General features: G+C 38.9%; 1 protein-coding gene across 1 annotated transcript in view; it reads right to left on the bottom strand.

Annotated features, from left to right (window-relative positions):
• Positions 1-19,565, bottom strand: part of gpc5a (glypican 5a) — a 138,078-nt gene that overhangs the window by 57,945 nt on the left and 60,568 nt on the right. The window contains exon 8 of the mRNA XM_034219593.1: positions 5,939-6,101. Within this exon, the coding sequence (XP_034075484.1) occupies positions 5,939-6,101 (163 nt within the window). The remainder of the gene's footprint in view (positions 1-5,938; positions 6,102-19,565) is intronic.

Raw genomic sequence — 19,565 nt, 5'->3', positions numbered from 1 at the left:
CAGAGGTTGTTGTGTTTAATATTCATGAGAATATTTGTATTGTTCAAATGATAATAAACATTAGCATAAAGCATATTTGTCCACTCATATGTTGATAAGAGTATTAAAAACTTGAAAAATATTCCTCTAAGGTACATTTAGAACAGATAAAAAATGTGCGATTAATTTGCGATTAATCGCGATTAACTATTTGTAATCGACTGACAGCCCTAGTTAATACCTTTTTTTTATCTCTGTCTCCTCTGGTGTGAGAGAGAAAAGAGAACGTCCTCTTTACCGTGGTGTCGGTGTGGAGGGAAGAACAAACTAGCAACAGGTATGTTACTAGCTTGAAGAAAAAATCAAACCTTACCATTATTTCGACAGAAAGAAACGGCGAGGCAGATTACAATATTAACTGGTGTGTTAATATTGCTCAGTCTTCTTGCAAAGCAAAAAAGTAACCGGCAAGCGCCCGTCGACCGAATGTTAGCTTTGGGTTCAGTCTGTGGACCGTTAAGCTAGCCCGGTTACTGATAATTCGAGATGTGCTCTGAAGCGAGAATAGGTGTTTGAATGACGCTGCGTCGTAGCGCAAGCTACTTAAAGGGTGGCTGGATTCCCTGACGTTGACGTCAAGATCACCAGCCAATCAGGATTGGCGTAATGAGATTGATGCTTCTGTTTGCATACTGAGGCGCATCCCATAGTGAGACATCGAACGGAGCGTTATGAATGAGAACACTGCATGGTTTGGATATGAATAGTACAATCTTCAAAAGACAAGTCTTGACTGATCACATTGATATTAATTAGTCATTTCATTGTGTGATGATCAGACAATCTAGCTGGTAAAAAAGTAATGAGACCCGGTAAATGTTTTTGATCCCATCATTACCTGCAGAGAGGAGGGCAGGAGTCACAGCAGGTGACCTAATTTGATCTCACACTGTAACGAGGATAAAGATTTGTCTAATAGGCACGGAAAACTATTACAGGGCCTGTTAGGAAAACTGCAAATGTCTCCCAGTGATGGGTCTATTACTGTATGTCCACAGTGGCCTTCATGTAATTCCCTGTCTCTCAGATCTCTCATTTAGAGCTGGAACATATACAACACGTCAATTACGACATTAAATTGCTTTTTCTAAATATGCACCAATTCCCTTGTTGAATGTGTTCTTTCAAATCATCCCTTGACATTAGATAGTGGAGGAGTTCTACATGCAACAGCTACATCCAGTCATTTACCACAAGGTAAAAACAACATGAAATACTCTCCTACTGTGACACTTAATGAATAAGAGTCATGGCAAAGCAGCTTCTCCCCTTCTCCTCATTGTGCTTACTTGCTAGAAATCGATTGGTATCTCCACTGCTGCCAGTGTCTGACAGATGTCTTTTTGCAGTACAACGCTCACACTGCAAGCAGTCACAGTGTCTGCAGCCGACTACATCAGGCCAGAAAAGAGACATGAGGTGCATGTTGGTGCTGGAGCATGACATAGCCTCTTAGTTTTTCCAAACTGCAGGTGATGCTGATCCAAGATGTATTATTGGATAAAGGGAAGTTGAGGTAAACCTCTATTTTTCCTTTAGTATGTATCCGGCAACCGTTTTTTCTTCTTCTGGCCATGCTAGGGGCACGTCTCGAGCGATGGCAATGTCAGTCGATCCTCTACTTTGATCCCAGCAACTTTCAGAGGATATATTCAGTACTATCTTTTTTAACCTTTTCAGTCTGTTTCCATGTCCTACCACCCCACCAAAACTGTGCTTACAGTCGTAAGTAATCTGCTTGGGAGATTTGAGTCCATTTCCTTAGTAATATCTGTCTGTATTTGTTTCATTTTACTGTCTGTATGAAGGATTCTTCAGCCTTAATTCTTGCATTTTTGTGTAGACTGTCTTCTTTCCAGCAGACATGATGGAGTGGAGGTTGTGTGACTCAGGCTCTGGCTGAAAGACACCTCGAAGATGCATGACATCAGCCTGTGTCCATCTTTTACAAACTTTTACACACATTTTACATACTCACATTCTTTGTATCATTTTGACATTTGGATCTTCTGTTTTGTAATGTTTTGTAATGTTTTTGTAATGTTGTAATGTTGTTAATGTTGTTGGTCTGTTCTGTACAATTGCCCTGGATATCTTTGATGAATATAACTGTTCCTCCAGTGCCACCAACAGGTTCTCGTTTTTTGGCTTTGAAGGAAATGTCTCAACAACTATTCCAAGGATTTTCATCACATTCGATGTCAACACTTGGTTCCACTTTGCGATACATTGTAATAACTTTGGTCGATTAATCGATTATTATTCGCCAGGGCTGCCGAATAATCGATTTTGATCATGGTCAGTTTCTGGCAACCCTACCCAATAGCATGGCTGTAGACTTTCTTTATTGTTATCTCATAACTGTTTGGTTATTAACAAGCCACCAAGGCTTAAATTGTTAACCTGGATTCATTATATTCATATCTGGGAAGCTTTTTATGTAATTAAAAAAGGTGTATAATTATCTCATCAGGCTCAACAATAAAGTCGGGCGGCAGAAAAGCATTGTCTCATCCCCACTACTTGAGGCCCTCCGGCTCGCCTTATTTATAAAAATGAAGGTCTGGATAAGGTCTACAAAGTTAAAATGTCTCTTTTGCTATTATGAAGTTAAAATGTGTCATATTACAATGATATCTGATTTGAGCAATTAGTATGTCAATGGAGTTTCACAATTGCACACAGTTACAGTCTGGACCAATGATATATTATATATTTTCTTAAGGAGTATTCCAGTTATGTTGATTATAATTGGTAATTATGATCCAGGTTATGATGCTTTGTATGCACTGTAATATGCTGCAATACACAACACTGTGATATTACAGTTTTGACATTGAGGTGCTAGTTCTCATTTGTGTTCAATTTTTATTTCATTTAATTAAGGAGGAATGTGTGTGTTTGTTATAGTAATTGGGAGGTCTGCAATTACTGCAAAAACAGGGCCTGACGTCAAAAGAAATACACAAAAGATTCTGGATATATTCAATCTTTCTGATATTTCTTGGAATCCTGAGTTTTCTTAGTCTGTGTTACCTTCTAAAATAATTGTCTGAGATTACACATGAAAAAAACTCAGGTACCTCAGGGATCTGGAGTGCAATGCAGTAAACAAAAGCCATCTGTAAGCACTAAACATTTCGAAACTCCTTGAAATATTTCTGAAGGATGAACTGCTAACATTGTTGCTTCTTGTCACATACATAGCAGTCTGACACAACAGTAATTCTGCTTAATGAGGATAATCCCTTAAATCAGGCTTGTATTGTCAGTATTGAGCTTTTCCCATTTTATTTCCTCATCATCTTGATCTATCGTCAGCATGTTCTGCTGATAAACATCAAACACACCAAGAGAGGGATTATGGATAATTGTGGAGAAAGAAATCCAATTAAATTATAAATGGTGTTATTGTATCTGGCACTGACAGCTTAATGTACGTGAAGAATGACATGCCTTTCAAATAATGTAAGCTTGATATATATCACGTTGTCTTGTGACTTCTATATAGTTCATAAACTCGTAAACACTGCACCAAAAAAACATATCACATATCTTGCAACATACATCTCTCACTCTCCCTGTGATCTCCTTCACTTGTAACTTGTGAATGAGTTGTATTGTTTTTAGTTGGTCGATCATGTTCTTGGAGAGCTGGTAGCATGTCAGTTTTTAGCTCACCTTCATCTAATTATTTATTTTTCATTTGTATCCATTTTTTGTATTTGTTATTCTGTAGTTGTTTGTGTTCATAGTGTATTTCTGTCTCAACGGGGCTTCTGTTCTGAAGTTTTGCACACACACTGAAATAAAAAACGAACAATGTTCATTAATAGTTCATCACCACCACCACTGTGATTTAACCCTCTCGGTAGCCAATTTATCAGCTCTGTTGCTGCAGTATGATGCAGGAACTTTTCAGAACTCTCAACTTTGTTTTTCTGGAAACACATATAACTAAATTCAATTACAATCTCCATCAATGAAGAACAATGTCAATACTCTGAAGAATTTCACAATGGCTCTAACGCTACTGCTTGTCTGATCTAAAGAAGTATGACGATCACAGAGCATTTCAGACACAGCAAACCCTCTCCATGACTGATGCAATATTTAAATCAATGTACATGCTATGATTTAACTTGACACCTTCAAGTCATTTAAGTTAAAGCTTTTATTGAAATGAGTCTTTTATTTTGATAATCTACTTGAAACTAAACATTAGGTATATACAGTATATTTTCTGTACTGAAAAGACCTAAAGTTTGCCATTAGTGTTATCCTTACACGCTGTGATTTGTCATTTATAATTGGTTTCTCAAGAGTCTGGGTCTCGTCTAATATGAACTTGTCAGAGCACAGACGCCAGACCGCAGAGTACAGAGACACTGACGCAACAAGTCCTTGAAAAAAATGCATAACCTCCAGAACAACACATATCAAAGCATTTTTTCTGATCTGAAAATATACTTTCATTTTGAGTTGTACCTGCAGATATTCACCAAACACCTAGGTGTACTGATCTAATTCGTTTTCTAAGAGGTATGGCCTACTAAAGGCTGGAGTCCAAGATTAACACTTTGTTTCCGTTATGGTTTTAGGGCATATTTGTATTCCTGTTCATAAATATAATGCATTGTACTTTACATTACATACATTAAGTGTTTGCTGTTCTTACAAGTTGCTTTACATTGTGTAAGACTTGTTTTAGTAGGAGAGAGACATTGAACATGTTAAGTGCTACTGTATCCAAATTCTACAACAATAAAACCTAAATAACAAACAGCCACTAAGAAATAATTCAACCCATTATTAAGCAATACATGCATTTAATACCAGTGGAAATGTGCAGGGACTGACCAGAGGTCTGGTTGAGGTGGAAACCCTGGGTATTTGTGTGAGGGTCAGTCAGCAGGGGACAGATGCTCGACAAAGGTCATGACAGACAGTGGGTCATAAATATGGGAGACAGGCTGATCTGGCCTATGACAAGGAAAGGGCTGCTGTACTGTAATGGGTGATAAATGTCAGAGCCTCCCACTGCCTCACATGAGCGATTGTTAAACAGCCTCCCTGAGCCTGGGCTGCTAAAGCCTCCAGACAGACTGACAAGCAGTAAAGGAAACATTTACATGGATAGAACGGCTTGTTTGGATGACCCCCTCTTCCTCGCTGTCGCCATAGGCAAACCGAGAGATGTGATTAATCAGGTGGTTAGCATGTTTGATGGAGAGCAGAGAGGAGAGGGGGTTCCTTGTGCTGAGTGGAGCGACGGGACACAAAGTGAAGAGGAGAGCTCCGCCGCTGTGATTCATCCGAGGTTACTGATCCTCTGAGGAGCCATAATTCTTAAAGTAACGGGCCTTGATTGCAATAATGTCCCCATAGCAACTATTATATGTAATGACTATTATTATGACTGTCATAAAATGGAGACTGGAGCCAGTCTTATTAAAATATATTCTTATGCATTTAATATCTTCAACGATCAAAAACCTGTTTAACTTTTTTAATTCTGCAATTTTGAAAAGAGCGATGAGTAAAAGGCTCAATTGAATGCATTTGAAAATTAGGAAGCAAATGAACTTGAAGAGTTTATACAGTATTACTTGTAATGATATGTGCTTTGTGACATTTTGTTTTAATAATGTGTTTTATGTTGAGTGTATTTCATTCATCTATCAGGGACAAAATCTTAACCTCATACAAAGAGGAGATTTATACAATAAAAACTAAATGCAATTATGCATCGAAACATACAAATTCACCCAATCCTTTAGAATATAAATGATAATATATTTTCCCTCTGTTGCTATTAAACAAAGCTGGGTAACATGTCTTCACGTGGTAAGGTTAACTGGTTTATTCTTCAATAAAATCACAGAAAGATCAGACTTACATTTGGAGACTCTGGGGACTTTCCTCTTCACCTCGTCGCCCCCCGAACCACCGCAGCCGTCCTCATCATCACAGTCGCCGCTGTAGCGTCCATCTGCGTCTCCACTTCCTGTTTCTATCTGGTCCAGTGACCCCAGTTTAGGAATGGACTTCCCTTGCAACAGCTAGTTGTGAAATGAGACACAGAAAATGACACATTTTCAGTTAAAATATCGTACTATTTATAAAAAAAAAGAGTAAACTAGTTTAAATTAGCTTATTTTTTTCTGCTGAATTAAGCAATATATATCTATATTAAATGTATACCACATTCATATTCACAGCAGGATTAAGTGAACAAGTTCCTTTCATTGAAAGGAGAGTGCAGAATATTTATTCAGAAAATGCAGAAAAAAGCAGGGAAATGCAAAATAGTTCCTCACAATCCTCTAAGTATTAACTAACTTTGTATCTACTTAATGACTGGATTGAAAATGTCTCATTTCTATACAATTCTGCCCAGATTATGTATCCTGTATCCCTTATACAAACATAAATAAATAATGAAATCATTTGTTTTGTACATTTTAACAAAAACCTTAAATAGTTATCCAAAACGTATCTCGATCGCCACCACCTAAACCAAATGAATTAGTATGTGTAACATGAAGCTCATCCTTCTCGTCCGCAGTGGCATGCAGGGCAGTTAAACTTCCTGCTGTATTGATGTGCAGCAGAATCCCAATCAAACACTTTGTGAACTGGATACCAGGGGAAATGCATACGCTAATTGGCTCATTTAAATGCGCATGGCGTAATTGGAAACAAGAGAGAATGCTTTGTGTTGATCAGAAAGGTAGTGTCTATGCTAATTAGTTAGTGTGGCGGCTCACTGCAGGGGAGCAGGTGTCAGGGTGTCATGTCAGGGGGCTGTCATGCTGAGCTGGGACACTTCAGTGCTGGCGATTAACCTATCTGCAGTTTCAGCTCCTGCATGTGACAGGTTAAAGGATTGAGAGGATTGTGAGTTTGATCCTTCCACTTGTGTAATTGGCATGTTTTTTTCTCCATTTAACACATTAAGTGGAATACTAGGTTTCTATAGTTCCTGAGATTAGCCTGTTCTGGGAGTTTGACTACATTTGAACTTTGTTGAGGTAGAGCCCTGCTCGAGGGCTCACTATGTGGAGTTCAGAAGCTATCCCCTCTGTGCCCTGTTTACCAAAGAAACAGCATCTTGCGATAATTAAGATTGAACATGTGAGACAATACGCTACCCAAGCTTTAAGATTCACTTTCTTATAGTTACCAAGGTCACAACTGTATTTAGTTTATTCCAAGATAATATAATGCAGAGAATAATGAGAGAGTTGATTCCTACTAATCTTACACTCCGATCATCAGAGACATGTTCTTACTTAAGTTTATTATCTGCTCATACAAACTGGTTTGTAACACATAAGCTTTGGTAGAATAGGGAGCAACATTAAGGGACAAGGCAAACAATATTCTATATTTCTCTTAGTCAAAGCCTGATAAAGGGAGCAGTGGACCTCCAAGTGTTACATTGCTACACTCTTTGAGGCATTTCTCATTACGATGAATGCAGGCACTATATTTATTTTAACTCCTTCTTACATACTGCCGATTTTTTAAGTATTGTTTTCTAAAAGCCACATTATTATAGACAGGCATAGACATTTTGATTAAATAAAAAAATGTTATGGTCATGACCCCTTTTATGACCCCTGTTTTAGTATTTTCATGATATCTGTTGATCGTAACAAATTGTTGTAGCCAACAGCCTTATTTTTGACATTGTCAATTAGAGAATACAACTAAAATGAGAATCAAACGAAAAAACAAGATAAAAGAGTGATAATGATATCTCACCTTCATGAATCAAATGATTTGTTTTACATATCCATTACATTCAGGTGTTAAAAGAAAAAGATAAACCTGTGCTTTTAGTTTATGAAGTCACACACAGATGACATGATTTTCATGAAATAGTAGTAATTCATTAATAAGGCCTTGTTAGCTAATGATATTTGAAAGCTAAATCAATGTGTTCTAAAGCTGAGGAGACACCGGTCATGTTTGAGCAGGTCTGTCAATCAGCCAGCTTCTTTATTCTCTTACTGTTCAAGGCCAGGGCAGTAACAGCTCTGTGTTTGATTGTATTGAACTGCTGTACTGCTCTTTCTGACCCATAATAAAGCAAGTCTGAATGGCCTAACTGTGTTATTAGCCTGAGTGACACGGGGCTTTCTCTATTGTGGGCTGTGAGACAGGTGCTCTGATTTCATTTAATTAATCTTCAGATGAGAAGACGCCCTTGGGCAGGCTGTTACTGCAGTGTGTGGCGATTTGAAAGGAATCAAATTACTCTCTTAGCCAAAAAACTGATCACATACTAATAAACAGTACTTTGCACTCGCAATGCATTTTCTGAAAAAAGAGATTCCAGACTAATTGGCAATTCTCTTTTGAAATTGCTGCACCAATTAAGAGCTTACACAAGAGAAAATGATGAGCAACACCTTTTATACAAAATACAAGCTCATGGTCAATTAGAATTTAACAGAATTGTATCCTTTGATGTATGTACAGGGCAAGTGAGAATAAAACACATTTTCTGATTAATTTATGAGCTCTTTATTCAGTAACACTTGCATTCATAATTGTACAATTGTTACAATTACTAACCTGAACTTGAAGAGAACACCCAGCCTTTATTTGAGAAAAAGAGGGAGATAATTCCACCCATAATTTGGTTCATGTAATTGGAGCAATGCAAAAAATGGAGCAAAACGAAATTAACCTAAACACATACGAACGCTGACCTTCAGAAATAAATAAAACACTAGTTAATAACTGAGCACTTAAGTAATTAAATTATATTTATGGCTCAGTGAAGTCATTATTTTAACCTACTTTCAGAGTGTCATCTTATTCTAAAAGTCCTCCTGAAATGACTATTTGTTTAATCTACAACTTATGGCGTAGAAAATATAAGTTAAAAAAAAGTGAAAAAAGGTTTTTTAACTTATACCGCCGTTGATATATGTTTTTTGCAAATTAAAGTAGAAAATACAATATTGATATCCATGGGAATAACACTATTGATAATAGAGAACATAGACCAGCGATGGCTACAAGAGGCTAGGAGTTGTAGCGGTAAGAATTACAAAAGGGGGTTGGGGAGCAAACAATAAATGAGTTTCATGTGGATAGTGTGTCTCTGACTCCCTGCCCCTCACTCACACTCTGTATATTTGACTAACACATCACTTAACCATGGCCTTGTATATTTACATGCAAACTCTGATCCTCACCTTGAAAGCCCTGTGGCCACCTGAGATATGTTGTACATATTCAATCCACCACTGCACTGTAGACCTAACACACTTCTTCATTTATTTCTCAGGAAATCACAACAAAGATTCAGCATGGTCTCTGAAGCTTGGCTTAACTTGCATCATCGCACCATAGAGAGTATATTCTGACAAGCTGCATCACTGCTTTGGAAGTTTTGACTGCACAGGACTGGAAACAGCAGCAAAACCCTGAAAAGCAGCATCAGGAATGTACTGGCACAGCTATGATATCTTCATTACCTGCCATAAAAGGAAGACCCAAAGCAGGACACCAGTCATCCAGCCCACACACTATTTTCCCTCCAGCCATCTGGAAAACGCTACCAGGGCATTAAATCACGCACCTCCCGTTTCAGAGACAGTTCCTTCCCACAGGTAGTCAGAATAATGAATACCCACACACATAAATATGCACACACACCCAGACACTAAAGCTGTGCCTATATTGTGGATGGCTCTACTTTTATTAGGTTTTTTTCTCAGGTATCACTTGGTTATACTATCCATTGTGTTTTTTATTTCTTTTCCAAGGCTGAGAATGACACGGAGCAACTATTTTCTTTATTTATTATCGCAGGGGATCTTGATATTGGATCTGCCTCTGGAATAAACAAACTGAATCAGAAGGAAAATATAAGAGTAATTCAACTCTACACGGTGTATTTTGGGCTGTACATGTCATTGATCAAGATAGATACATTAAACATAATAAACTCTTTTGAAACATAATTTCAAAAAAATATATATTGAAGGAAAGAAAGTGGCTCTCGTTTTATTGCACTCTAATGCTTGAACATTATTACACTACAATTTTGACCTCGAGCCATTAGGGTTTGTATTTCAGCTGCGTCTACAGTAATTGGACATGGTGGTGGTCATGTTACTAATTTAAAAGGTATTATCACCATATTTATCCTATCTAGACAACTATTCTACACCACAGACGAAAGGAGGTCTACTCCAAAGACAAAGTACTCAAAGTGTTATATTAATCATCTGCTAGTGTAACAGTTAATTATAAAAAACAGATGTTGTATAGCGAGCATATCCTATACAGGTACAAGGTGTCATCTGGAAAAATATATCACACCTTCAGAGATCCACAATATGAATAAAGCTGTGTGTGGATTTCAAAGTTAATTTGTATTCTCTTTGAACACTTTACCGTCTGTAAATAGAGGGTGTTACAATTATCATATTTGCCAGTCAGAGGAGAAAAGTGTTAGGATGTACAGTAAGTTGGTTCTTGGGACAAACAATGTCATTCTCCTTCTCCCTCCCTGCAGCAGCAGCACTGACATGCTGTGGATCCAGAGCAGCAGCAGGCAGATCAGTGAGTGAGCGGTCGGGGGAGAAATTACTATATAATGTGATTTCAAGAATAATACTATAACTCAAATTGACTCTCTCATGGCTCCACAATTGTATAACAATGCATTAAGGTAAAGCCTATAACGTATTCCTCTGTGCATCAATGTTGTCTTAAAAACATAGCAATGAGCTCTGACTTTGCACATGGTGACATGTTCCTTCATTGAAAAGATTTCAAATGATGTATTTCTCTAATGTCATTTTGCATTATTGTAGAACTTAAATGCTGCAACTCATGGCTAATTCCACAGAGGATTATGCTGCTGTTTCTCAAACTGGATTTGAATCTCTGATAAGCAAATGCAACAATTTAAGATACAGTCGTTATCTACAGGTATGCAGCTTAGCTGGATTTGTATGAATGTTTTTATTTTCTGTGTTTATGGATATAATGAATGCGTTTTGGCTAAAAACTAATTATTATGCTGCAGGTTTTGGGATTTGTCTCCAATTAAGACTCAGCTCTGACATCTGACTGAACAGATTTCTGCTGGATACCAACATGAAATAGTCGAACAAACTGAATTTGTAAGTAATGCTTAGCGGTTGTGGTGTGTTGAATATTAAATATTAAGGATGATGGTTACTTTTCTTCTTAACTGGACTTTATCACAGTCAAATGTTATGAAGCGGTATGGCCATTTAGGTGCGGAACAAATAAAATGTGAATATATTCTCAGTGTTAATCCTTTAGACTTAGAGGAGAGGGGATATGAATGATTCAAAAGCATAACTGCTGGTCAACCACCACATCAATGACTGGTAAATAATTCAGCCTGCAGACGGGGTGAGGAGCTGCTTGCTCCTGATTTTGATTGAGAGACACAGGGACAGGGCCTACTTATAGATTCTTGATGGGTTTTACCACATCAAGAAGAGAGGACAGGCAAGGAAGAGAGCAGCCAACAAATTATTCATAGGAAAGAGCTGCTGATGAGCAAGATGATGATATCTAGAGTTTGTACACTCAGATTGCATGATGAATTTGTCAATAGCAGCACCACTGTTTTGTGTTTTCTGCAGCCTCTGCTGTGGAATAGTAATGGTACATTTCCATTTGGTTCTCGGGAAACTGGGAGCGGTGTCTGCACTTGAGTTAGTCAAGGTCAGGGGCAAATAAATGAAAATAGTAAAAAAAAAACTCTCATATGTAGATGAAAAACATGAAAACAAGCATTCGCATGGACACATCCTTCTTATCCTGATAAAAATGCAAAACAGTTGAGCCTTCAGACATAATACAAATTCACCTTCTGCCTTCATCCATACAGTACCTCAGTATACACTTTCTCTCCATCCATTCAAATAGGCAACCTGCTTTTCATGCACACATGCACTTTAAGGTAAGTTTCATCATATTAATGAGGTGCACCTATACCATAGTGATTTATAGAAGTAATATAATGTGTGGTGTATACGCAGCTGTACACAAGGTCACTCATGTGCACGATTGAATGAGTGTGTGCACTGGTATATGTAATTGATATGTTTTCCGGTCATAAAAAAAACACACACACACACACACACACACACACACACACACACACACACACACACACACACACACACACACACACACACACACACACACACACACACACACACACACACCACACACACACACACACACACACACACACACACACACACACACACACACACACACACACACACACACACACACACACACACACACACACACACACACACACACACACACACACACCTCCCTTTGCATCAAATATTCATCTGTTTCACATAAATGCAATAAATACAATTTCAAATAATCACCATTCAACAAAGGATGCATTTTAAAACTGAACATGACCCACATGTCCTCCCCAAGCCCAGTTTCCATCTTAAACAGCCAAAGAGTTGGTGAATAACATGATTACTATTTCCGGTCGTGTATTCTGTTCAACTTGTCTCAGGAGATGTCTGAACCTTAAACACGGCAGAGCAATACATTGTGAGGGTAGAAAATGGGTGCTAAATTACAATTCAGGTCACAAGTTGACAATTGTGCCGCGCTTCACTGGCTAATGAGATGCCAATCAGAACTATTTGCAAATCAAGTCCCGATGAGATGATAATGCAAAGTAGACTCAAGGACTGCACACTCAAGCTGTTGAATGAATAATACCAGATGTGCAACATAAAGATTTAGACTCAACTAACCTTGCTCTATGTCGACTTCTAGTCTGAAAACATACAATTTAAAAACGTTTTCAGACTCTAAAGGGACAGTACATTTCACATGCAACATTTTAGATGTCATGTTGATTAATTAGCCAGGCACGCTTCAGAAAGCCTATGCACCGCAGCGTGAGTGTGATACTTACGACAGCAGGATTTCTCTGCATAAGGCACTCTTAACGCTTGATTAGGTGTGTTGTTGGAATAAAAATAGGTCGCCCATCATTGCCTTCTAAAACACACCAAATGACTTTGATATTTTGGGGGATAATAAAACTTTGATGTAAAAGAAATATCGTGGTCACAGTTAACAACAAACAAGGTACTAATGAGACACTGAAATAACATCCCAGGAGTCCAGTTTGAGTAGCAGATTATGTATTTAAGGCTTATCACCAGAAACTGCACCACAGTTTCTATTAATCACACAGGATTAAACAGCTCTGAAAAGTAATCACGATGGAAACTTTTTCATTTTTTGCACGTGTGAATATATTTGATTTGAAAAAACATTGCATTTTCTGTGGATTTTGTCAACAATTATTGGATGAATCATTATTATATTTGTAACAGATCCATGGTTCCCCGAGGATGAACACGCTAAACTAATAAGACGAACATGGATACCACTTTAGTTGTCGAACATCATAATGTTAACGCTGTCTTTGCGGCCATGTGAGCTGCTGATATAACCATTCATTTATAATTATTTCTCAAAATTAGCTTCTATCAGGAAAAATAGGCCTACAGACAGACCCTAGTGATTATATTAGATGGGAGTCTGTTTATTTTTGGAATGTACCAGATGCTCTAGCCATTCCTTTTGCTACCCGGCTTGATCTGATCTGTGTAACGCCCTGCAGCTTAATCAAAAATAGACTAGTAAGCATTAGCAGAGCAGAGAGTGACTTCTAGGACGCTTCTGCAACTCGTTACGTCGCATTTTGTGGAATCACAAATGTTTTCTGGAAAGGTCACAACGCCAGCCTGTGGTGTGGTTGGAACTTAGCGTAGAGGAGCCCCGTTAAATACAGGCCTTTGACTATTTATTTCCCTCCACAGCCAGCTATTACCAATCTCATCAATAATGACTGGTCAAAGCCCCCTCCTAGCATTATAAATGTACTGTGGGCATTTAGTGCTTTGGTAAACAAATCGTCAAACCGCTGCTTTAGTAACGGCGGATCTCTGTTCAGTGTGGGTTGAATCAGGGATCGCGTAGGTTTTTTGTGTACGCTACAAAAATCTTGCGTCTGGTGTGACTTTGGGCTGACAATTTTAACGGCACTAAAACACATCACACAAATGATGCCTTTGCTACTGATAGTCATTATAGGCTCCACAACGATAGCATTTCTATTACCTCAAAAAGCTTTCGATGCCAACTCAAGGACAGACGGATGGAAAACATGTTTAAAAAGCGTATCTGAGTGAGGTCAGGACAAATTCTAAATTGCTTTTGAATACTGTCTGATTTAATTCGCAAGAGTGATTGTGAGAAAATTATTTTGCAAAAATTAGTGCTTTATGTTACTGACATGAGGCTTACAAGGAGCGTAACAAAGCACTTCTCTTTGGAAATCATTTTGACCTTGTGATGGAGTGAAACTTAGCTTGAGTGTACAAGAGATGCTGCTAAGATTAATTATTTGATATTTCTATCTTGGCTTCCCTGGAAACCCAGACAAAACAGAGAAAGAGCTTTCATCATGGAACAACTCATTGAGTGACTACATACCTAACATACAAGGTTCACCATCTCTACTCTGAACCGGCACAGTGTTTTTAGTTGTTAGCACCTCATGTGGTGGAGACAGTGCTGGAGCCAATCATGAGGATTTGCCAAACATCTCTTGTGAAAAAGGGCAAATGTTGGATTTGAAAGAGATTTTCACTCATCAAACCACATTTTTGAGAGCTTTATTTAAATGTTTTAACTGTTTTTTGAACACTACTGAAGACAAGACACCATCACAGCTCAACACTTGTGGACATCATTTTCAATTGGATACATTAAGAGTCAACACGCAAAGTGAATGAAAAATAATAGAATACTATTTTGATCTGGTTAGTACTAGTGTCCAGATTGTGTCTTACATACTTAAAGATTGTCATTATATTCTAAAGAGTTAAACTTGTGTTGGTTTTTCAAATGATTTTAGAATTATTTTCTGACCTAAAGAAATGTACGTTTTCAAAGATTCTTGTTGTTGTTGTTCTTGTTGATTGGGACATGTTTAAAGAGGCCGCAACTGTCAACCTACAGATTAATGTGGAGGAGTATGCTGTGACTGTATCTGCATTCATCCAGAAGTGCATGGAAGACGTCTCTGTCCTCAAGATCATCACCACACGTGCCAATGAGAAACCCTGGATGAATATGGAGGTTCGTACTCTGCTGAAAGCACAAAACTTGGCTTACAGATCTGGTGACGTGGCAGCTCTTAGAACAGCAAGAGCCAACCTGGACCATGCCATCAGAGATGCAAAGCTCGCTCATAGCCAAAAAATCCAGAGTTTCTTCCATGACCCCATGGACAGCAGGCGCATGTGGCAGGGCATTCAGTCCACCACTGGATACAAGGCTGCTCCACCACCCTGTGACAATGATACTATATTTCTCAACAACCTCAATAATCACTTTGGTCGCTTTGAGGCACTTAATAACACCACTGCAATGAAAGCTGTCCCCAAGCAGAAGGAACAAAGTCTTCGCCTTGACACAGCTGAAGTTCGGAGGACCCTGAGGAAAGTCAACCCCCGGAAGGCAGCAGGCCCCGACAGTATACCAGGACGGGTGCTCAGGGACTGTGGGGCCAGCTGGCCCATGTCCTCACAGACATCTTCAACACCTCGCTGGACCAGGCCATTGTTCCATCATGTTTTAAGACGGCAGCCATTGTACCTGTGCCAAAGAAATCCTCAGTGACCTGCCTGAATGATTACCGGCCTGTGGCACTCACCCCCATCATGATGAAGTGTTTTGAGAGGCTGGTAAATAACCATATCGTCTCCATACTTCCCCCCACACTTGACCCGTTCCAGTTTGCTTACCGCCCTAACCGCTCTACAGAGGACGCTATCTCCTCTGCGCTCCATGTGAGCCTGGCCCACCTGGAGGAGAAGAACACCCATGTGCGAATGCTGTTCCTGGATTTCAGCTCAGCGTTTAACACAATCATCCCCCAGCATCTGGTAAACAAACTGGGACCCCTGGGACTCAACACACCCCTGTGTAACTGGCTGCTGGATTTCCTAATAGAGAGACCCCAGTATGTGCGGGTCGGTAACAACACCTCCAGCACCATCACCTTAAACACCGGCTCCCCGCAGGGCTGCGTTCTGAGTCCACTGCTTTTCACCCTGATGACCCACGACTGCTGCTCCAGGTTCAGTACCAACCACATCATAAAGTACGCGGACGATACAACAGTGGTGGGACTCATCAGCGACAACAACGAACAGGCCTACAGGAGGTGAAACATCTGACTGACTGGTGTAACACCAACAACCTGATCCTGAATGTCGATAAAACAAAAGAGATCATTGTCGACTTCAGGAACAAAAAGCACTGTCACCCACCACTCCACATCAACGGCACAGCAGTGAAGACTACAGACAGCACCAAGTTCCTGGGGGTGCATATCACATCAGTCTGACCTGGTCCACTCACACTACATCACTATTTAAGAAGGCACAGCAGCGCCTACACTTCCTGCGCAGGTTGAGAAGAGTACAGCTCCCCCCTCCCATCCTCACCACGTTCTACAGAGGAACCATAGAGAGCGTGCTGACCAGCGGCATCTCCATCTGGTCGAGAGACTGCAACGCCAAAGACTGGAAGTCTCTGCAGAGAGTGGTCAGGACAGCAGAGAAGATCATCTGAGTTTCTCTCCCTCCCATCAGAGACACCGCTCAGAAACGCTCCCTGACAAAAGCCCAGGACATTTTTAAAGACCCCACTCATCCTCACCATGCTCTGTTCTCCGTGCTGCCCTCCGGCAAGAGGTTCCGCAGCATTAAGAGCAAAACAGCCAGATTCTGCAATAGCTTTTTCCCCCATGCCATCAGACTGCTGAACAGCAAGTAGACCAGTAACATAAAGATTACATTACGCTGTGTAAAGAGCACATATTTTTTATATAGTATGTCGATTTTATTTATATGTATAGTAAGTCTTTATATTTTAAATGCACACTTTATCTTTAATTGTATCAGCACCACGTCACTATTATTTATTTATATGTACAATTTTAGCAAGTTTTTATATTGTCCTGTTCCTGTAAGCCAGTACAATGTTTTAATAGTACACTCTGTGTCTTATTGAAATTACAATAAAGTATGTCTATGTATTTTTTTTCTATTACAACACATAACACATGCACTAAATGACATGTGTTGATAAATGATAAATGATAAACAAAACAAATGTGGTGCCTTATATTGTGTTTAATTAACACCAACACTGTTAATACCTCATACATATTTTCTGGATTCTATTCCATTTATTTATTTATTGTTTCTAACAATGGTTGATATACTTGTACCACCATTGCTGAAGAGTGGGTGAAATAAAGCTTTGTTTGTGTCGTTGAGGCCCAAGACACAATATGCTGGATGTTCGGAGATTTCTGTGGTTTTATACAGCTGACGTGAAAACGTATGATGCTATTAATGTCTACATACTCATGCTAACATATGTTTTAAATAGCTGAATGACTGTTAGGAATCTATAAAGAACATAATATCTTAGAAGATAGCTCCTGTTAATGTGTGAACTTATTTTACAATTCATTACATTTAGCCAGATTTTGCAACACTGATCTATTACCATAATCACCATCTCAGGTTAGAGCGCCATGTGTACAATTTATAGTATTTTATTAATATTTTATATTTATATAGTCCAATTAATTCTGAAAGGAACATGAATGTGTGACCCACGTTCCATCCAATCAATCCAATAGTTATTGGAGCACTAGAGGAAATGTCAGAGGATCACCAAAGTTCTAAGGACATTTGGGAACCATGCATGACTGATTCTTTTTTTTGGACTGCTAGTGGTGCTAGATGGAAAGCCATCCATAGATTGTTTTATATTTCAGTCGGGATCAAAGTAGTGGAACGACCGACCAATCAACCAACCGACCAACTGATGCAGCAGCTACACTTATTGTCGGACTAGCTTACTGAGGGGTGGGATCATGACAGAAGACACTCAACATATTGGTGAGAAAAATAACATATTAAGGTTGCATTATCTTTGTTTTTGTTAAGCAAGATCTTTAAATGGGAATAAATGTTTTTGTTTGAAAATAAATGATGCATTTGCTCAGCAAAGACTACTGTGGGGGGGCTGAAAGCAGAATATGAATCCAAAAACAAGGCAAAAACTAAACTCAAATATACATTTCTTTGCTAAAGTATGGCGTACACACACTCACTTAAGTTCTTCACACACTGGATATGTGATACATGATAATGAGTAACATATCAGGTATTGAGCCCAAGTGTCACTTTTCATCACGTCTCCACTGAGTTGTTTTATAACGTGTCAGGAACATTTCTGATTTAGTTATAAATAGAGTTTCAGGAAAGGAAAGAAGAAAAGTAAGAAGACAAGAAAGACACAAAGATAAGATAACACGAAGAAAATGTTTACTTAATTCAACTGATTATTAACTGACCATGTTTACCTGTTTTGATATCTTTATGTTTACAAACCTCTAACAGTGAACATTAGGAAATATAGCTACACTCTCTGAATTACTTGCTTTGAGAGGATAACAAATGATTACATTGTACAATCTTTACCAATCTAATGAATATAATCTGTGTTATGGTGTTAACAGAAAACCATGCGCTGCAGATTAAAATGTCTAAATATTCAATGTTGTAAATCTGTCTTTGTACATGTAAAAATGCACAGAACCACAACGGTGTAGATGGCACAAAAACACAAACGGAGGGAGAGACATACAAAATGAATGTCAACAAGGCAGATCAGGCGCTCTGAATGGTTATGATATAGATGTATGTGTTCTGACATCCCACAGATGGTGTGAATTAGTCAGGGAGGGGGTGCCAGCACGAGGTCAAGAGGGATGACCTGGCCTTCAGCCCGCCACTGGGGAAACTAAAGCAACAGACATGTGAGGCTGCTGCTGCTGCTGCAGTGCAACAACCCAGCGGCTGCTGCAGCGGCTGTTATTGAAGCTACAGAAGAGAAAGTGCTCCAGTAAACTGCCGTAATCGCATCATCCTGAGAGATAAACAGAGGAAGAGCAAGAGGAGCCACAGCAGCACACACATGCTGAAAAGCAGGCTGGGTGATAGAAAAGATACATTGATTTTGACAAAGAGCAGTAAATGTGAAGACACGCAAACCGGAATAAATGGGTTTTTAAATGTGTAATGATGGATTTTTTTTTCATAGCCTGGGGGATGATTTAGTATTTGAGAATAGTTTTCTATCAGCCGGTAATATGAAAGATGATCAAAGAAGATAAGATTATCCAGAGGTGAAGGGCTTCAGCGTTGTGAGTTTCTTTTCAACGTAGCTGTTTCAGAGCATCTTAAAAAACAAGCTATCATCTAATGACAGCTACTCCATGTTCCATAAACGAAGACGCACAGAGATTAGCAGATTGCCTAAGAGAACAGTTAAAAAGGAGGGACTCTATTATAGATTTAAAGGAAAGT

Source organism: Gymnodraco acuticeps, unplaced genomic scaffold, assembly GCF_902827175.1.
Source record: "Gymnodraco acuticeps unplaced genomic scaffold, fGymAcu1.1, whole genome shotgun sequence".
Lineage (NCBI taxonomy): Eukaryota > Metazoa > Chordata > Actinopteri > Perciformes > Bathydraconidae > Gymnodraco > Gymnodraco acuticeps.
The sequence above is the reverse complement of the archived record's forward strand: the minus strand, read 5'-3'. Positions and strand labels throughout refer to the sequence as shown.